The sequence below is a fragment of the Anopheles coustani genome, chromosome 2 (genome assembly GCF_943734705.1).
Source record: "Anopheles coustani chromosome 2, idAnoCousDA_361_x.2, whole genome shotgun sequence".
In the NCBI taxonomy this organism is placed as follows: Eukaryota; Metazoa; Arthropoda; class Insecta; order Diptera; family Culicidae; genus Anopheles; species Anopheles coustani.
This window is the reverse complement of record NC_071289.1, coordinates 11770097-11789718: the sequence shown is the minus strand read 5'-3', so window position 1 is coordinate 11789718 and position 19622 is coordinate 11770097. Positions and strand designations below refer to the sequence as shown.

At 43.7% G+C, this 19622-nt stretch overlaps 1 protein-coding gene across 1 annotated transcript in view; it reads left to right on the top strand.

The window, feature by feature from the left end:
* Positions 1 to 19622, top strand: part of LOC131263468 (protein artichoke) — a 54439-nt gene that overhangs the window by 18646 nt on the left and 16171 nt on the right. Inside the window, exon 2 of the mRNA XM_058265669.1 lies at positions 12399 to 12543. Coding sequence (XP_058121652.1) covers positions 12399 to 12543 — 145 coding nt within the window. The remainder of the gene's footprint in view (positions 1 to 12398; positions 12544 to 19622) is intronic.

Genomic DNA, 19622 nt, shown 5'->3' with positions numbered 1-19622 from the left:
GCCACACGCGGCTGTAGGACGTCGTGTGTGTATGTGCTTGTGGGTTGGAGTATAAGTTTCCGAGACGAAGTTTTCGCGGAGTTTCCGAGATGGTTCGACACGCGTTCAAAGAGTAATCGATACGATTGTAAGAATCGGAGTTTTCCTGCATTTTGGCTTTCCGATAATTTCATTGGATAGCTTTTTCTTGTTCTTACTTCAACATCGGGTGAAGGTGGTTTGAGTATCGATTTTTGTACGATCAATTGAATTTAAATTGCCTAGTGGTATCTTTAAAGAGCATCCCTTAAAACTTACCTTCTCATTGCCATGAGTTCGAATTTTCGACAGACTCCTTATAAGCAATGACTTATTTATTAATCAGGAAATTTGTATTGCTTTCATCATCCATATTTCTACATGTATTTGCCATTCCTTGAAGAGTAAAATTCTGAAAGTTCATCAATTAAATTATACTAAAATCATTTTTTTTCTAACGGAATGAAATTGGCTTTTGATGCTAAGAAAAAATGCGTTTTTCTTAAATGCACTGCTGCATACAATTGTTTCTCAGTAAGTTTTATTAAGTAAAATAAAGAAAAATAAAAAGTAAGGGATATATTGCAGTAGTAGTTTTGACGATTTTCAGGGATCAATCATTTGCAGCTTATATTAATTTTCAATATCACGAATCATCATTCTCGAATAAGATAAACCAACGTTGTCATACCGTAAATGGTACCAAACCATTGCAGTCTGATCGTCTGGTGTTTCTTTATAACGCCCGTTCAAATTGGCAAAGGAGCAGTGGTAGTACCACCAGGCCCCTTGGCTACTGCTAGCACATGTGCCCCCGATTTGGTCATTGGTGTTATCGAACGTGCTAAACTTGAAGCCCTTGTTGTTCGCCATCGAATCTCCTGCAGTACCTGAGTACCTTCCTAACTTCGTCAACTTGAACTGGTCGGTTTCGCTACCGATCTCAAATTCGTTGTACCGAGCGTATCCGTGTTTTCCTCTAAAATCCTTGACTTCAACCAGCAGTTCGTGGGGCCGGTTATTCGTTATTTCATGCATATGCTCTAGCCCAAGCCAGAACTCACCATCCAGGTCCCCGAAACCATCACGGTACTCGGTCCAGTTGCGGTAGAAGTCAACTGAACCGTTGAATCTATACTGAACCACTGTCCAGCCTCCCCCGAACTGTGTGTTTTGTTCACAGAGGACCTCAAACGGTGTGGTATTTTCTCCACTTTGAATCATGTATTTTCCCGACTTATTAGGCGCTTGCCGACATGAACTCACTGGACGAATGTCCTCGCTTGCTTGAACACTCTGCACCTTTTGCTGCAAAAAGAGATATGTTTCAATTTGACACTTTTTCAATATTAACCAGCTCATTTTTCGCGATTGGATAACTCACCTCAGTTGAGCGTTCCTTTCTTCGAGCTCCCTTCGCCGAAAAGTCATATATCTCCTCCATGTTTCTCAGTTGTGTAGGGTGCACTTTTTCCATCCTTTTGTTCCAATCTTTCTCGAGATTTGCCTGTTTGTCAAACGATTCTGAAGTCTCTCCACTTTCCTGCAAAGAAGTTTCTATTGTGTTGGTAATGATCTCAAATTCACCTAACAATTTTTATATTATTTTTTTCATCAACTATTAATATTTCTCTAATGTCATTAAATACTTCTAAAAATTTAATTCTATCACCTTCTGCGAATTCTCCATGGTTGTCTTTATGTTTTTCTCAGCCGTGTGCAGTTCGTCATCCAGATAAATCATCTTTTTCATGATTTGTCCTAACTCGGACTTTCCAATCGCCATCGTAAGCTGGCCGGATAAAACAACATCCCAACACAGTAGCACGAACCACCCGTTGATGTTCATGACGTTAAAATAGCTTTTTCACACCTAATTACAAACACTTGATCAAACCGAATGTTTAACGACGACTGGGGCTCGGAATGAATTCGTTTGGGAAGGAAGTACAAAGAACGATGGCACGACATTCGGTCTGAGCGATAATGCAATGTTATTACCAACAGGCAGCCCAAACACCCTGGAATACATTTTGGCAAGAACATTTACTTGCAGGGTGGTCCATGAGTGATTATAGTGATCATACAAAATTATGATCACTATGTGATTATAGTGGCAAGTGTCGATTGGTAGTATGCTTTCAAATGTAATGGAATGAATACGATAATTCGTTCCATTAATCGACAGATATATTTTTCAGACTTAGCAAACTCAACTGACGTGCTCACCCTGTGAAACGTATATGAATCCTTTTTGAAAACCGAGGTCGGCTCACTTACTGATTATTTTGAACGTTATCGCGAAAGGATATTACGTTACAGCTATGCGATTTGACGAACGCTCTTATGAGTGTGCGGCTTTCGTTTTTATTCTTTTCTTCCTTTGTAAGCATACTCGCTTTTTGAAATGTCGTTGCCTGATTACCAAATGCCCTTCAGATGGTAGTGGAGAAAGAAACATTTGAGTATTGGCATGTGTTTGATAGTACAGTAACAACATAACTAGTGAAATTCTGTTGTGAGATATTTTTTTATTTTTAGTTTTGCACTCAATTGAATACTTTTTTATTTTCATAGCCTTAGTAAACGAGTAAATATAATTTAACCATCCGCATTTCATGGTTTTCGGTTCGTTTGACTGTCCTTTATTGCTCGTTTGATTTTTGCGACAATATTACTTTCTCGCCCTAATGGTGTCTCGTGGGGGTTTGTTTATTATTTGACCCCGCGGGCACCATCCTTTCACCGCCACGCTTGGCCCTTCACTTAATCAAACAATTTGTTACCCATCACCTTTGCCCGATTGCATCATAACATCGTACCGCTTAGCGGCGGCACTTCGTACCTTGCCATGTCCTCGCGACACTCGATTAAGACGAAAGAGAGAGAGAAAGAGCACCGTCACCCATAAACCTTCCCTTCCTATTAAACGCTTCCAAAGTGGTTATGACGCTACGGGATGCTGTTCTCTATCGCGATTTCGCACCATCCAGCCGGGGGATGGTGCCCAAGCGGACCGTACCTTCAAGTTCCCCAACGAGAAACGGAAAGAAGACGCCCACGGTTGGCCAACATAATAGGCAATCGAGTGATGGTTGCGCACGCCTCCTCACGCACGCGTGCCCACGAAAAATGGCTCGTAATTCGCGAAGCGGAGCATCAAGAGGAAAAATCGTAAAGATTATCCAAACACACCCACCCACACACATACCGTCACACAAGGAAACTTTTCCGAGTAAGTTCGGTCCCGACCTAATCAGATTAGAGAATTGTTTACTTATTTATTTAGTTTGGCGACTGCAGAAATGTTCCGAGAAACGCGCACACCGGAGGCAGATTGTAGCAGACTCAGGTCGTGGGACAAACAATCGGGTGCGGAGTGGGCGATCCGAGGCGGAACGTTGTTGTTTGTGTGTTTTTTCCAGCTTTGTAGCCGCTTTGGAGGCTGATGAAGCGTACGGCGTCCCATCCGCAGGATGACGACGACGACGACGAAGACGGGTGGAGTGGCAAAACAACCAAAGATGAGTGGCAAAGTTAGAGCGATGGCCCCGGCGGGTGCGCCACTACAGTCATTTATTTCGCCAATCTTTTCCGCCGCTCGTGCAAAGGTTCGTCCCGCGGACGAGTGGAAGATTAAGCCGAAAGATTAGGCGCACGGCCGAATTGAATTAGGAGATTCGGAAATTAATTGCTAATGGATTTCCGATTGTGCGCGCCTCCCCCCCAGGGAGGAGGGGTTCCTCATTCGATGAATCGACGCTAGATAAGGCACCCTTCGGCTTTGGCTTACGATGTGAAAGTTTTTATTTGCCTATTTCCTTCATGGGATGAGGCGCGAAGGGGCACTCGAACCTGTTGTGAACGCGTGTTGTCGGCTTTTTTCTCTCTAGCTTGTAATTGTGTTGATAAGATTGTGACAGCGTTCTGGTGAATAAATAATCGCTTATGCTTGCAGGCAATTCCCACTCAATCATCAAACACAAACAGTTTCAGCGACTAGTTTGCGTATGTTATTTTAATTTCTTACCTAAAGCAAATTAGAAAAGGTTAAGGTGATTAGACATTGACGATGTAAGTGGTTTTAACAACTTCAGCACATTTATAAACGTCTTCGATAAGTTTGATTTAAAAACAAGTTGGAAATAAAGAACTCAAACATGACATACACGTGGCTTCATTTAAATGCTCCTCAACCAACCATAGCATCTTATAGCACTTCTTGGCCCATCCGGCAGGGGGACTTAATGGCAGAAACCTTTCCCAGCTAAACAACGGCCTACTGAGCTTAATATTTTTCATTCCCGAAAAGATTCTATTCTTGGCTCCTTGGCTGCCAATTCCTTCGAGCAAACGTGGACATAAAATGTCGTACCCTATACGCTTGAGTGCTGCGCGTAAACAGTAATTTAAAAAAGGTCACCTCCAACCGCATGGCAATGGCAAGGATGCGGCCCCGTTGCTCCGGATTACCCCGTCCGCTCTGCGCCAACACCCAAGAACTAGCACAGCGAACAACAACCGGCGACAAAGTGTAAACATATTTGTGTCCCAGAAAAAGCAAGCCATAAAACCGAAAACTAACTGATGGCGAAAGCTAATTTTCGGCGAGGCGAGCAAATGTGGCGTGGAGAGCGAGAGAACGGCGCGAGCGACACTCGGCGGTGTCATTACCGTGCGCCAAAGTGGGTCTGCTCCTTGGAGACCTGCTCCAATCCTGCAAGTGCCAAGATAGTAGTGCCCCGGAAGGTTGCCCGCACCCGAAAAGCCACGAGTGGAAAGATTTTCAGCCATCCGATGGTTGGGTAAAAACAAGCAGAGCCCGGCTAAGTGCGTCGCTGTGTACCGCGAGGCGCCCAAGAAAAGGATGTTTTCGTGTAAACACGATGTTACAGCAAGTAATGTAGATTTTCGCCATCACCACCACCACCACCACCACCACCACCACGAACCCTTAGCGTTACTCTTAGTCCAACGAACGGAACCGAAACGTACAACCGAAAGCGTCGTAGCACGGAGCACCGCGACCGCTCGGAGGCTAATGTTACAAGCTTGTAGCTCTAATGGGAGCTAGTTTTGTGACAATCCACCCATCCGGAACCGGTTCACCGGATGTGGCGAATGTATGCTCGCACCAGGTTCGGTTCACGCTGCCAGAATGGAAGGTCCCTTTCCGGCCGTTTCGAACTGTTGACCATGGAACGATATGTTTAATTATTATTCCTTCGGAGCGAGCGATTGCTCCGACCGCAAAGTGCACCAACTTTACGAGATGATTGTGAAAATGGGTTCAATTGTTTCGAAGGGGAATGGACCGTTTCTGGAACATTACCAATACGGTCGATGCTGGCGAAATCGGACGCAAGAAAACTGCTGAATGCTGAAACGTCGGTAAAGTTCATCCATTCAATGTGGATTCTGAATCCGAGAGTCTGTTCGAAACTGCGTTGAAACTGTTTTATTTATCGTTCAACAAAGTTAGTATTGCAATAACTCCAAAAACTTTAGGGAACTTGTGTTTGGCAAGTATGACTTTAATTTTCTGTTTTATATGACATAACTAGATTGAATACAATTTCTTCCATTAGGATATTGAAAGGATAGAAAAGTTCTAACGGAAAATATAATGCAAAATCGTGAACGCAACACGAAAAGTCATTAAAGAGAATTAAAATCTTTTTACAAATGCCGTTCGTACAGGATCTGTATTTGCTATTTTTATACCGTTGATGCAGTTTCAACAGTGGGATTTCAAAATATTTCTATCAAGAGTCATATGATTTGAATATCAAACAGCTAATATGACAGGAGTGTATTAGATTAAATTAGAGGTACAGTGTGTCGCAAAACATACCTAACGTTTGATTTGTTTTTTACAAAAAAATTACCTCAAAATTTACCTCAAAATTCTTAAACATACAACATATTTCAATTAAATAAATTATTTCTACATTCGGTGCTAACCGTCATTTAAAATAAAAATTTAGATAAATAAATGCAATCCAAAGAAACGGAGAACATTCGCATCGCCTGAAACTGTTGTCGAACATGAACGATCATTATACCGAAAGCAAATCGTTGCCAGCCTTTCCCACGAAGCGAACCCCGGAAAGGGGCACAACCATAAATCTTCGCAGCGTACCGTGCATCGACCTGATAACGGCACCGATGTGTTTCCCTCTCCACCCCACCCCCGATTGCAATCCCGTGTAACAAATCGAGCATTAGTAGCAATTAAACGGGGCGGCAGGTTTCAAACCAACGGAGGGAAAAGTTCGCAATCGAACTGAAAGTGACCGGTTGGTTTTATGTTCTGTTTTTTTTTTTTTTGTTTTTTGGTTCACCAACTTATTAGCAAACCAATTCCAATCGCTCCGGGGGATGGGGGGAAACGAGTGCAGCTTATCGGCCCGCAAAGGGTCCGGGATGAATTTAATTATTCATCATTTTTATTGCACTTCGAAAAGTACATTAAAAACGGATCGATTTCGAACCTCCGTTTATCCCCGAACGAACTGGCCGGAGTTACTGAATTCTGTCCGGATCGTTCGGCGGGTTTGTAGGATCTCCGAATGCCGGAGCTGGAGTGAACCACCGGGCGGGAACCGGTGAGAACTTTTGTACCAAGCCAAAAAGTGCCGCTGGCTGGCAAGCAAAATCTCGCCCTCGTTATGGCCCCGTTGGAGTGAACGAGAATGCCAACGGAGTGAGCGAGTAGGTGAGATGAAGTCGGGTCGGTTCGGCCCAGGAGATATTTTTGTTTCCATTCCGTGGTGTCCGTGGGGGCTTTTGAGTTTCCATCAAGGTTGGTAACTTTATGAAAGGGAATTTATACAAGGTTTTTTCGCCACGGCCACCCGCCCCAGACAGCTACTTTAAACTTGTTTCCACCTCCCCCGAAAGCAAACCACAAACATCCTAAGTACCGTGCTATGATGCCGCTGCTATCTCTCTCACACAAACCCAGCTCGGAAGGACACCACCTCACCGGTCCTGCCCGGGAAGTTTACTGTTCTTGGGAGATTCTTTTCTGTCGCTATCCCACTCTGTTTTCCGACAGTACCTTTCTCGGGGGGTCTTATCTCACCGGTGGAATCCCGTAAGAATTCGCCTTACACCGGAGCATACCGGGCACGGGAAAGTTTCCCCCTTTGCCACGCTCCCGTACGACCCTGTTCTGGAGGATTCTGCCAGAAAGACACACACACGCGCTAAGGAGAAAAAAAAATCCTCCAAGAAAAGCCAACCCAACCGGGGGGCGAGGCTAAATTTTTTCGAGTGAAAAAAAAGTTTAATTGAAGATAAAGTAACTTCCCATTCTGAGGAGGGGGCGGGGGGTTCACCCTCCCCGAGGTTTCGTCTCGCCCCACGGCGAGATACGGCGAGACGAGAAACCCGCTGAATACATTAATTCATTACGAAGTTTTCACCGGAGGATTAAGCGAAAATAGGAACCCAAGAATCCAGCGAAGGGCATCGGGTCCTTTTGGGGGGTGGGTTTTTCTCCCGCGAAAACACACGAAACTCGTTTCCCGGACCCTAATGGTATTTTGTGATTCCCGGGCGTTCCGGAGCAAGCTTGTAAAACGGCTGTTACATGTCGGTGTACCCCAAACTATATGCTCTCCTCCCTCACCACGTTCCCTTCCAGTCCGGCATCTCCGTGGTGGCGCATTAACACACGCAAGGATGTTACCATGGCTTCGCGGGAAACATGAATCTTTAGCGAAAGTGGAGGACATACAAATTATTCGCTGTTGTTCTGAGATTGTCTTGCGAATGTCTTGAATTCGTAAGGCGGTGTTCGTTGGAGGATGTAATTGGAAATATTTCAGCACGGAAAGGCACTACCTGCAACGTCGTGGAAATCGGCTGAAGTATGATATGAAAACTTCATGAGCCAGTGAAACCTTATTGTTTTCAGAAACTAAGTATAACAACGCAACAAAGCTTGATTGCATTTGAAACCCTTCTAATTGATGCATGATGGAATAAGTTAAGAAAAGCGTCAAATTCATACTTCACGTGCATAACGCGTATGCTTTAAACGAGAAAATCCACCATAACGACTAGCTGTCGACAACATTCTCTCCATGAGCAGTGGAAAAATCAATCGCAACAAAGTAGCACAGCTGCCACAAGCTTGCAGTCGTTTATGTTGAAATACTGAAGCCATTTTCTAAATTGTTTCTCCGGGACTATTTTCCAACCCACCCCGAGAACCTTCGTTCGAGTTTGGGACAGAGAAATCGGATTAAAATCTGTTGATTCTCAGGCCTCCCACAACAACGCACAAGGCTCCCCGGCTGTTCCTTGGAGGCAAAAGCCGAGCACCGCAGCCACTTCTTACTCTCTGTTCTGTCCCTCCTCCCACGAAACGATGGGGTTTCTTTTCCTCTTGCTCGTGGGGTTGACTTTGCTTGACTTGCTCGCACATCCGAACGATATCCTGTTTGTGTCCTGTCGGCTTGAGATAAAAGAGATGAATAGCATCTCGGTTTGTCGGTTTTTGTGGTTTTTTCCCCTCCTCCTTCCTCCGGACCCCAAGGGGTGAGTGCGATGCATTTTATGTCCCGAAAATTTCGCCCAGAAGTAGTCGAAAAACCACGCACACCAGAGGGTTCCCGACGAGCGAGCAGCTGGTGGGCTTCTGGTGGAACGAGAACATTCCGTTCGGTGCAGCCTTCTCGGGGGAAGGCCACATGGCATTTGGCAGTCCGATTGTCGGATTTTTGTCGTCGTCGGGTTTTATCCGTTCAGCGCCGCGACAAACATTGGCGCACAACCCAGACTCCCCCGGGTGCTGCCTGCTTGTCAGAAATGAAGCAGCATGAAGAATGACAATCAGCTCGAAGACGAGAATTCCCCAGACCAAGGGGGCGATGGCGAGCGAAAAGGCTAAATAGCTCGCCCTTTTTCCCCCCACAGATGCACACAAATACACACACACACACCAAAATACATCAGTCGAGGCAGATAAATGCCATGCATAGCAATTTGGATCTAAAAACCAAACGGGTTCGGGGTCGGCCTGGCCGTGGGACAGATTTTGCGATTCGTCCCACTGAAACCATGAATAAGCAGCTGCACGATTAGACAAATCTGAAGAAATAACATTGCTGCCGACGGGGAACCAGACTCTCTCTCCCGGCAGCCTGGAGCAAGTTTTACGAGCAGCGAAACCGTGGCACCAATCTGAAGTCTTATCTGCTGAATCCCCCAATTTCTTACAGTTGTTGGTACTTGCTTACCCTTTCCACTTTGCTTCGAAATTCTCAAATTCTCAGAGATTTGGAAGCGGCACTTGCTGAAAATATGTTTCGCCTTTACTTCAGCTGCTGCACTTGGGAAGAGTTGTGAGGAAGAAAATGGGATCGGTCGGCTCAAAGATTTACTGATTAGTCGAAAGCCTCGGTCAATGGGGAGCTACTTTGGACGGTTAACAATTTCCGTACATAATGAATAAAGCGAAAGAGGAAGTCAAGTATGGAAGGAAAGTAGATGTTGTTAGTGAGTTTATTTTTCCAATAGCACTACAATACAGATTTACTATCTGGAAGTTATTCAAATTGGCTTCATAGATTCCGGGAGGAGATAAATGATGTATATTCTGTCTTCTTGATTGTGGAAGTAAAAAACCTTTTGGTACTTTGTGATTTGCATGTCTCGTTAATGAGATTGACGCTTTGCATTTTGTTCGAGATATTTGGATACTTTTTTCGTTTTTAATACTAAGTTAGGTTGAGCCTCTTTATAATCCTTTTTTGGACCGACAAATTTGAATGTGTAACTAATGGGTTCTTATATGATACTACTCAATACTCCTTGTGTGTTTTCTTGAAAAGACCTATCGTTCATTTTTGTGTTGAATGACCTTCAACAAACCCGCGTAAGTTCAATGCGTAAGAATAATTTTGCGAAAAAGCGATTGAAAGTAGAGCAGTACTTCTTTGTACTGCTTCGCTGCGAATGTTGACTTTTCGCTCAAGACTTAGTTGGAATTAATCGACTCGCTGAGCAAAAAGTCTCATTTCCACTCTCAAACGAATAACAAGTTTGCAAACAACATAAAGTATGAAAAGCTTAAGATAAAAGAATGTGAAAAACTGAAATGCATGCATGATCTTCTGCGTGAATTCCGAAGGAGTTCTTAACTTTTGGTTTACCAGAAAGAAAGGACTATAAACATACGTACAAAAAATAGTCTTGTATTCCCTTTTTGTAAGTTTCTTCGGCCTACATAGAAGTGCTTTATAACTCGGTTGATATATTAATCATAGTAAAACATCCCAAGGGAACATAACAGTTGGTTCTTGTGCAATGTGGTAGAGTTTACTGGAAAATTGAAGAAGGATGCTTTCACATGCTTCGTTTGAATCAATGACTAACCACTTTCTGAACAATACCAAGCACAGGAAAACAGCTTCCTGGAAATACACTAAGCGTGACAACGTTACAAAATACTGAAAACGCCCCCAAGAAAACAAGAAAAAAATGGAAAATAACATAAAATCTCGTGACAACGCAGCTGGAAACGAAATTAAACGAAACGCAAGCTTTCTGCTCCGAGGGCGACCAAGTAAATTCACCGCTCTGTCACAGATGAAAGATTGTCGACGAAAACTGTTCACCGACCGGTCGGCTCGATGCTTCCGTCCATTCAATTGCCGTTCGCAGCAGACCGAGCCCTTCCCGGAATGTGAAAATGCCATTAGAGCGACAAGACACGCGGGCGAACTTTCGGCCAAGCGCTAACTAAATCGAAAACGCACAAGGCGGTGGATTTGTGCGAGAAAATTAAATTTGCGCTTCGAATTTCACTTCCCCCAACCCAGGGAACAGGGAAAGAATCGTACGTCCCAGCCGAAACACGCTGCTCCGATGAAAAGCTTATCCGACTGCCATCTGTTTACGGTCCGATGTCGGTCACTTGCAAGGCAAGACGTTTTGTCCCCTGAAAGGGTGGGCACCGAAGGGAAAGGCAGTTTCGATCCGTCTTTTAAAGGATTATGAAAAATTAAATCTTCCAAAGAATGAGCCATCTCGACCCGCCCGACTGGGTTTTCTGAGAGGCTGTTTTGTCCCCAAGGGGCTCGTTAAAGGTTCGGCACCGGTCTGAAGTCGATCCCCCACCCCCTCTCGGTTACCTTTTTCCCCACCCAACCAGCAACCGTTTGGCGATGCGGTAAAGGTGATAATGGGAAAATCGGTTCGCCCTTGTTGAGGCGATTTTCTTTGAAGAATGGCTGCTCGGCGGGTTCAAATCATTAAGGCAAGCTGAGCAAGCACGAGCGCCCCGGCGATCCCACCACGATGGCACGACGACAATGGCGAAAGCTGACGATGATAGCGTTGATAGTCTGGTGGGTGCCATCTTGGGGAAACTATACACTGCCGCAAGGCAAAAGGTAGATAGTGGGATCCGAGAAGTCGATGATAATAAATAGCAACAAAAAGAGGCAAAAACACGTTTAGATTTGCAAAGGATGGGGGAAAAAGGAACCAATCATGGGACTCTTTAAAGCTTCGCAGGAATAGATTTCCATGGCGACCGTTTTCGATTGGTTTACCTTTGACGTTGAAGCTCAGCTTACTATGTTCATGTTAAGTTTCCTGCTATAGAACGAGAAAATATACACGAGTGAAGATTGGTTTTGATTCACATCAATTCAATACAAGAAATATGGTATTCCACACAAGGTTATAATTCTTGTCTCAAGTTTTTCCATTCCGTGTTGGAATGTTTTTTTAATGGAATACATTTGCCACGTAAATCATAAATGACCTATTTTACCTTCTTGTTTAACCATTATCGTACAGTTTTTTTTCCTTTCCATGAGTTCTTTCCACTTGCAAAATTCCTCCGGATTGGTTCCTTCCCTCTTCTCTCCCCTTCCTAATCTTTCACCAACAAAACGGTTGTTTGTAATCGTCGAGTGCGTTTGTTCCCTTATTTGTTGGAGTAAATTCATCAAACGAGCTGCCTCATCTCTCGTCATCATGTTTTCGATTAGCGGGGAGGTGGGGCGAAAAAGTCGCCCTGGAATAAGATGAAAATAAACGTGGAAAACCAGAAGCACGTTTTGTGCGTCCCACCCGAAGCGAAACAAAAGACACGTTACTTCATCGCACCGATCGTAAATCGTTCATCGTTTGCAACCACCATTCCCTGTGCGCCAACCCAACCCCAAACCTGGCGCGAACGCAGGATTGTGTTTTCCCACCTATGTTTCGATTAATTTCCCCCCTATTTCCACGCTCTATCGCCTACGCGTTTCCTAACACGCGCTCTCGAGGTGCCCGTTTTTCTAACGACTTTTCCGTCGGTTTTCTTTTCTTCTTTCACTCATCCCGTTCTGTCTTCCTTTCGCCCACCACAGAGTTTCTCCACGGGACGATAAAGCACATCGACATGTCACGCACCTTCATTCACAACGTGGACGACGAGACGTTCCAAGGGTTGCGGCTGGAGTCGCTCAAGCTGGTGGACAACAAAATACAGGACATTTCGGAAAAGAGCTTCAAGTAAGTAAATGTCCCCCTCCTCTCGCTTCCCCCATCATCCTTTACAGCTCCTGCACAGGAAGCGTTTGTTTGCCTACCAAGGTGTCCTGAAGTGGGTGTAAAACAAGCTCGACCAAGAAAGGTCGATTAAGAGAGGGGTCGCACACTGCGGGGAAAGAGAAAGCAGTAAAGGTTGGGCATAGCGGCGACCTATGGATTCTTTGACTACTTCCGCTTACGCAATGGTGTGCGGACGGAGGAAAAATCGGAAAACTCACACATACACACACAGTGGATGAAACTTTTCGCTGACCATTCGTCATCGTTCATCGTCGGGTGATAATTGAAAGCAAAAGTACGACAACTTCCACAACGGTGATGGCGTTTTTCCGCAGTGCTTTCTTTGCCCCTCTCCCACTGCAATGTCCTTGTCCTTGTACCGTGAGAAGAATAGGTCCTTTTGCCACAGCTCGGTTTTCCCTGGAGGGGTTGGGGTGTTTGTAATGACCCACCCTTACCACGCACAGGTGGTCAATGGGGGCCTGGTCCGCCCGGTGGCCCCGTTCGGGGTGGAAAGGTTGGGACGAGGGTGCAGGGCAGGTATGATTGATGATGGCAGTGTCGGTGTCCAGGCACGCCACCAGCACGAGCACCGCAGGTCCTTGCAATGACGACGTCTGGCACGGAGTCCAATTTACAGCGCATTTTTCGTGTGCGGGAAAAATGCGCAAAATACAGACCACACTCACGGACGCACGGTTGTGCTTGGGTGCGGTTGGAGGAATATTTTCCATTTGAGGAAACTCCAGCGAAAGTGAAAAAAAAGCAGAAAACCGTAGAACCACGTTTGTGGTAAATCGATGAAAGGGCAAAAATGAAGAAAAAGCAAGATGGATGAATGAAAGACTGGTGTGAGTCGTACCAGACACCACCGTCATCCCCACATACACACACAACGTTCAAACGGCATGAACAAAAAACATTTCCACCGTTAGTTTATAATGATTTTCCTTTCGACGAAAGACGAAAAACGAAGAAAAATACGCTTCGACTCGGTGGTGAAGTATTTTTTCCACGAAAACGATCATGCAAAACTTAGAATTCGCCTCCGAGCGATACCAAGCGCTGGCCGGGAGGTGGGAGCAACCGCAAGGCGTACCATGGCAGGCAGAGTTCATGATGAGTTATGAATAGGATGTAAAATTTAAATTAAGCGTCGGCGGAGCCGACATTTTGTACTCGCGAATCATGATGAAACGACGCGAAATGTGCTTTATTTGCTTCGAGATGATTTACTGCGACTCGGTGACTGCCTCGGGTGTGTGCGGGTAAGTTTGTCGTCGGATCATATTTTTTGTTTAAATGTAGGTTTCGTTGCGAAAAAAAAAAAATGATTTAAATTAATATCAACGAGAACCTTCAATTAGTGCGATAATAAATAATGGACGGCGAAAAATGAATGGGATATTCTTATTGATTTTATATACTTTCAATTTCAATTTGTCAAAGCGTATTGGATCTTAAAACCAAACAATTTTACACAAAATTTTATTTACTCAATTTTTATCAAATTGATATTCATTCAAAGACATATAGCAGATGATCCTGAAACCTTACGGAACTGTTTAAATTTAAAGGCTTGAAGTTTCTCAAATTAAATACAGGAGCTATCATTAAAGGCGATAAGATTATAGAATGCTTTTCATGCTGTTTACTGATGTTACAATGAACTCACAAGTAAACCAAGAATCATTTATGGTCCACCCTGTATGATTTTTTTGCATTTGCAAAAATGTGGTCGTGATGGTTTCAAGTCGCTGTTGATAATAGCATCACGTTATTACGACACATGTGTACCATTCATGCCATGTAGATTCTTGCCTTTGTGAAACAAACAAATTCTCATGAGCGTCAGTCGTCTTTATGCTTTCGTTCTAATCGTGTTTTCAAGTGTAAAGTGAGCAATAGTAAAGCCATGAATACTAGCGGAAGTGCCGTTGTGGTGTGTTTCGGTGTAGTTCTGTTAGCACAGCTCACAATGGCCATAGGCGGTTTCGAGATGGAGCTTCTACTGAGTAAGATGGACTATTTGCAAGATAAATTGCAAGAAGTGGAACAAACAATGAAAACAAGCATCGAAAAAGTTGACTCTAAATTCGAGACAAGAATGAACGCGTTGGAAGAATTCTCACAAAATACAATGAAAGTAAGTGCCACAGTTTTATAATTCAAATAAAAAGTAACAACAAGTCATAATGCATAGCGGATCGCTTGCAGATCCAACTCCAGACAATTGAAGCATCTAAGGAAAGTCATAAGAATCTGATGGCTAAACTTGAGAAAGAAGTCGTGGAACGGATCGGAAAAATGGATTCTAAAATTGATATAAGAGTGCAGGCATTGGAAGATTCTTTGCAGAAGGTAAGAAAACATGGAAAATGCCTACTAAAGCGCTGGAAAACAACCTACATGAATTTTACGAAATGAATTTCTATCTGTTTTACAGAGCGTACAGACAAGCGAGAACAATACCCGTTCTAAATTGGAAGAGTTAAAGAATCAGATAATTTCTGTAGTGGAAAATGTATATCCACAACAGAAAGCTCAAGACAAAACCTACCAGGAAGCGTCGCAAACTAAGCTAAAGAAAATAGAAGAAAACAAAATAGCTCTTAACACACTTTCCGATTCGATACGCAATATTAGCAGTCTGTCAGAAAAAAACAATAAGATACTAGAGGCTCACTTTTCATATCCTGTTCGTTCATGTCGACAAGTGATGAAACTCTCCGGACGATATATAATTCATGTAGGACAAAATTTGCAACGAGTTGAAGTGTTATGTGAACAAACTAAGTTCGAAGGCGGGTGGACGGTAATCCAGCAAAGGTACGACGGTTCAGTCGATTTTTATCGGAACTGGACCGAGTACCGCAATGGATTCGGGAATTTAAACGGTGAGTTCTGGCTTGGGTTGGAGCATATGCATCAGATGACCAAAAACCGACCACACGAACTCTTGGTTGAAGTGAAAGATTTTCATGGGAACTATGGATATGCTAAGTATGAAGGGATTGAGATAGGGAGTGAATCGGAGAAGTATGTGTTGAAGAAGTTAGGGGCATATTCAGGAACAGTAGGAGATGCGCTGCAACGCCACTTGTATACAAAGTTTAGCTCCTCTGATCGTGACAATGACGAATGGAATGACGGTATGTGCGCGGAAGATCGCCATGGAGCCTGGTGGTACACAGACTGTGCCGATTCAAACTTGAACGGGCGTTATCAGAAAACAACAAGTGATCAGAGTGCAATGACGTGGTTTTATTTCAAAGGCGACTGGCGGGGTCTCTCTTACTCGAGAATGATGATACGCGATAGAATCAATTGATATGAACTTGAAAAAGATGCTCATCAACTTAAGTCTTCTATAGTTGGAACAATATTTTTCCTCACACGTGAATAAATAAGCCTAAAATTTGCAAATAAAAAACTATCGCATTCTCACCATCGTAACGTCTCCAAAAAACTATTGAGAATCCCGCTGTTTAACTGAAAAATAAAACTTCAAATTTCGAGCAACCATGTACTAAGTACATTGTACTTCATCCAGCCAGCTTGACTTATTTCAATAAATAAACATCTGTGGATATTTTTCAGGTGTGTTTATTGGCGTGAAATTTAAAGCATCAAGTTTATTGAGAAAACGCGAGGAAACTCCAAGCCACAGACTTGATCCTAATTGAATTAGAAATGATTTTAAAAAAAAGTTTAAATGATTTAAAACCAAGTCAGTTGAGTTTTTTTTTCTTAAATTTCTGCTTCATGTTTCAGTTCCGAGCTTTATTTTCCTGGCTTAACAAATTCGCTACACGAAAACTGCCACTTAGTAGCTGGTTTAAAAATCAAACAAACTGATTCATAGACCCTCTTGACGAGCTTGCTTTAACATCCCCGGACAGCACTGCGTGGTATTAAAACACGATCGTCGATACCACCGACATCACTTCGAAAAGTTCTACAACACTTTAAACGAGCACGCGCACCCCAACCAGTGTCTGGCTTCATAATTGCCTCAATAAAGTGTCGATAGCTACCGCTGCACATTCCCAGTGCCGATAGTTGCCGGGGCTCGTGCTGACGAAGGCACTATTTTATACGAGCGGCTCAGTACTTTAATAGTTTGATAGCTTTCCGCAGACGGCACGAACGGTGGTGCATCCATGTCGGAGCATAAGCTTTGAAGCAATACTTTGGCACGATTTATTTCCCCTCCAGCGCGATGGCACCAGTCGGTTCTTCGTACGCCCGGATCCGGGCAAGACGACACGAAAAAGTTTTGCCATCGCAGAAGATTAGGAATATATTGTGTTGAATATGTAGACCATCGTTCTGATGGTGCGTGTACGTGTGCGTCATCGAGACACACTGTACTTCTGCTAAGCTTCCCGATGAATAACTGGAAGAGAAAAGAGTTTCCTGCTCGTATAAAATCAGTCCAAGCAAGGACGGCCAGAGGAAGTGGCTGCGTCTTAAACAGGCGCTTGAACAGAGAGAGAGAGAGAGAGAGAGAAAGTGCAAAGGACTTCCGTCAGCAATGAATGTGGAAAATGTTTGCCGAGGAAAATTGGACCGAGTTCGTTCCGCTGGCTGCACACGACTGTTCATACAAGAAATGCTCAAGATAGTCCAAAGTCCACCGCCAGGGCCGCCCGAGTCGACCGGAAGTCGTTGCCGACGCTCGAGTTTTAAGCGCATCCGCAAGCCAACCGGCGGAATGCAACTTCAGCATTTCCGTGCATTATGTTTTATGATTTAAATGGCACAACACCGGACCGGAGTCAATGCGAGGCCAAGACGTAGTCGAGACCGGACCGAAAGGGTCAAAGACGATACGGAACACTATGGGCACAGTGGGCGCCCTAGGTGATGTTGTGACACTTTCAGCAAGCGTCTGCAATAATATTTAATCGGTAGCTAGGAAGCGGTCCATAAACACGCCTGGTGGGAAAAATTATGCTGACTGTATGAAGCTTAAATGGCTCAACACCAATGACTAATGTAAGCGATACGTATACTTCACTATTAAATTATTTTAATGATTTTCTCTGACGTGGAAGGAATCTTATTCTGTTTGGAAATAATTTGTAGAGTGTGGATGGCGCAAACACTCGACTGAAACGAAACCCCAGGATATAAGATTAACTCATGTGTCATTGTTCAACAAGTCACGTGGCAAGGAACGGGAATTGCCGAGGAAAAATGAGCTTCTTCCGTTCCATTTTCCCGTGCGAGGGCACTCGACTCCAACTACTCAGCGTGATTATTTTTGACGCAGCAGTCACTAACTTTGTCAAACTGTCACGGAAACGTACATGACTCGTACGTACCGCTAATGCACTCAATCCATTTGCGAACACACAGTGCCCCGTTGGCTTGCAAATTCTTAATGCACTCTCCTGTTTGCTACAAGGTTCTCGTTTCCCTTCCCCCACCCCCGTCCTTTCCGCTCGAAAGGGCACGAGTGTTTTCACCGCCATAAACAACGCTTCGCCTCGAAACCGAAACCCGCTCGCCCGAAAACACACAGTTCCCAGTGCGCGGGCCACGCACATACATCATACGCCAACACAAACATTTCCGGCCTTCCGGGAGCGCTGCATCCGGTTTCGGTGGCTGCATGCCCGCAACATTATTGCAACGCAGCAAAAACCGCACCGGCCCGGGGGGTGGAGTTCACTTCTAACCCCACCGAACTCGGGAAAATCAAAGCAAATGCATCGTAAACTATAAATGAGCTGCTTGCGGAGGTAAAAATGCATGTGCTGCGGTGCGCCCGGAGGAAAACTTGCAGCTTGGCCAAGCGCAAGGAGGTGACGCGGGTGGACCAGAGGTGGGAACAATGATTGGCTGCATTTTGGTTTGGCTCTTTCGGGCGGAACGCATGGCCGTGCGGAGGGCTGAAGAACGCAATCTACGCTGCGGAAGTAACGAAGAAATGCCGGTTTCCTTTTTGCGAACGCAAGGCACGGAAGAAAACTCGTTTTGTGCCGAGCCAAATGGTTAGTTTATTTCCCCGCTCCCAAACCGAGGCGGCAGGTGTTTCGAATAGAGGGAGCCCGTTTGAAAAGGACTTTGGAGTTGAGTGCATCCATAATAGAATGTTGAACAATGTGTTACCCTTTCCGGAGCGGGGAATATGGCACAGATTTGGCTAACCTTCTGGGAAAGTAATCGGATCTCGACAAATACGGGTGTGTTTACTTATTACGAAGTATGCGCACCTCTTTCTACGAAGTTCCTAAATGCAATTGTATACTTCTCTATTCTGGAGCAGGTTCATTTTTGGTAAGGAGAAAGGTTTAATTTTAAAACAAATATTGTCTTTGTATGATGAAGAAAGACAGTGTTAAATTAAAAATGTATCAATGTGAATCTGTCAAATCATTCAGAACAATGTTTCTCTTTTCTAAGAATCGGCCTTCAAAAAATATTTCTTGAAAAGTAAATGAAAAAGTAAGTAAATGTTTTATAATAAGCTTACGAAAGCTATAAGTACAAATATTTCATTATTCTAATAGTAAAATTCAAAAGTAAGGTAGAAATATTAAAAACTCTTTTTACTTGAACTGTTCTATATCATTTTAGAGGTTATATGAACAGTGATATAAAAAGAAAGACAGGGCACTTATTTTTATAAAAATGTGTGTTTCATGACCTTCATGAATAAAGCAATTAATGATCAACACATTTTTCATAAAGAAATTCAAAAACAAATTAAATCAATTCTGTAACAGTTGTTAATAAGGTTTTTATGATTAAACTATGCTCTTCATAGCATTCATAAATTAAAATAAAATGATTTAAATTCATTGCTATATGATTAAATCATGTAACGGTTTTTAAACTCAACTCTCATCCAAATGATGCAACATTACCAAAAGATAAATAGAAAGCATAGATACCTTAATGCGGCATCGATTGAAGCGTAGATTCAATCAATTCTCAAACGACAACGAAGAAAGAGGCAGCAAAAAATGGATTTTCGTTGTCGCTTACTATTAGCGTGGGGCTTTAGCCGCAGTGTCTCAAGAGAACAT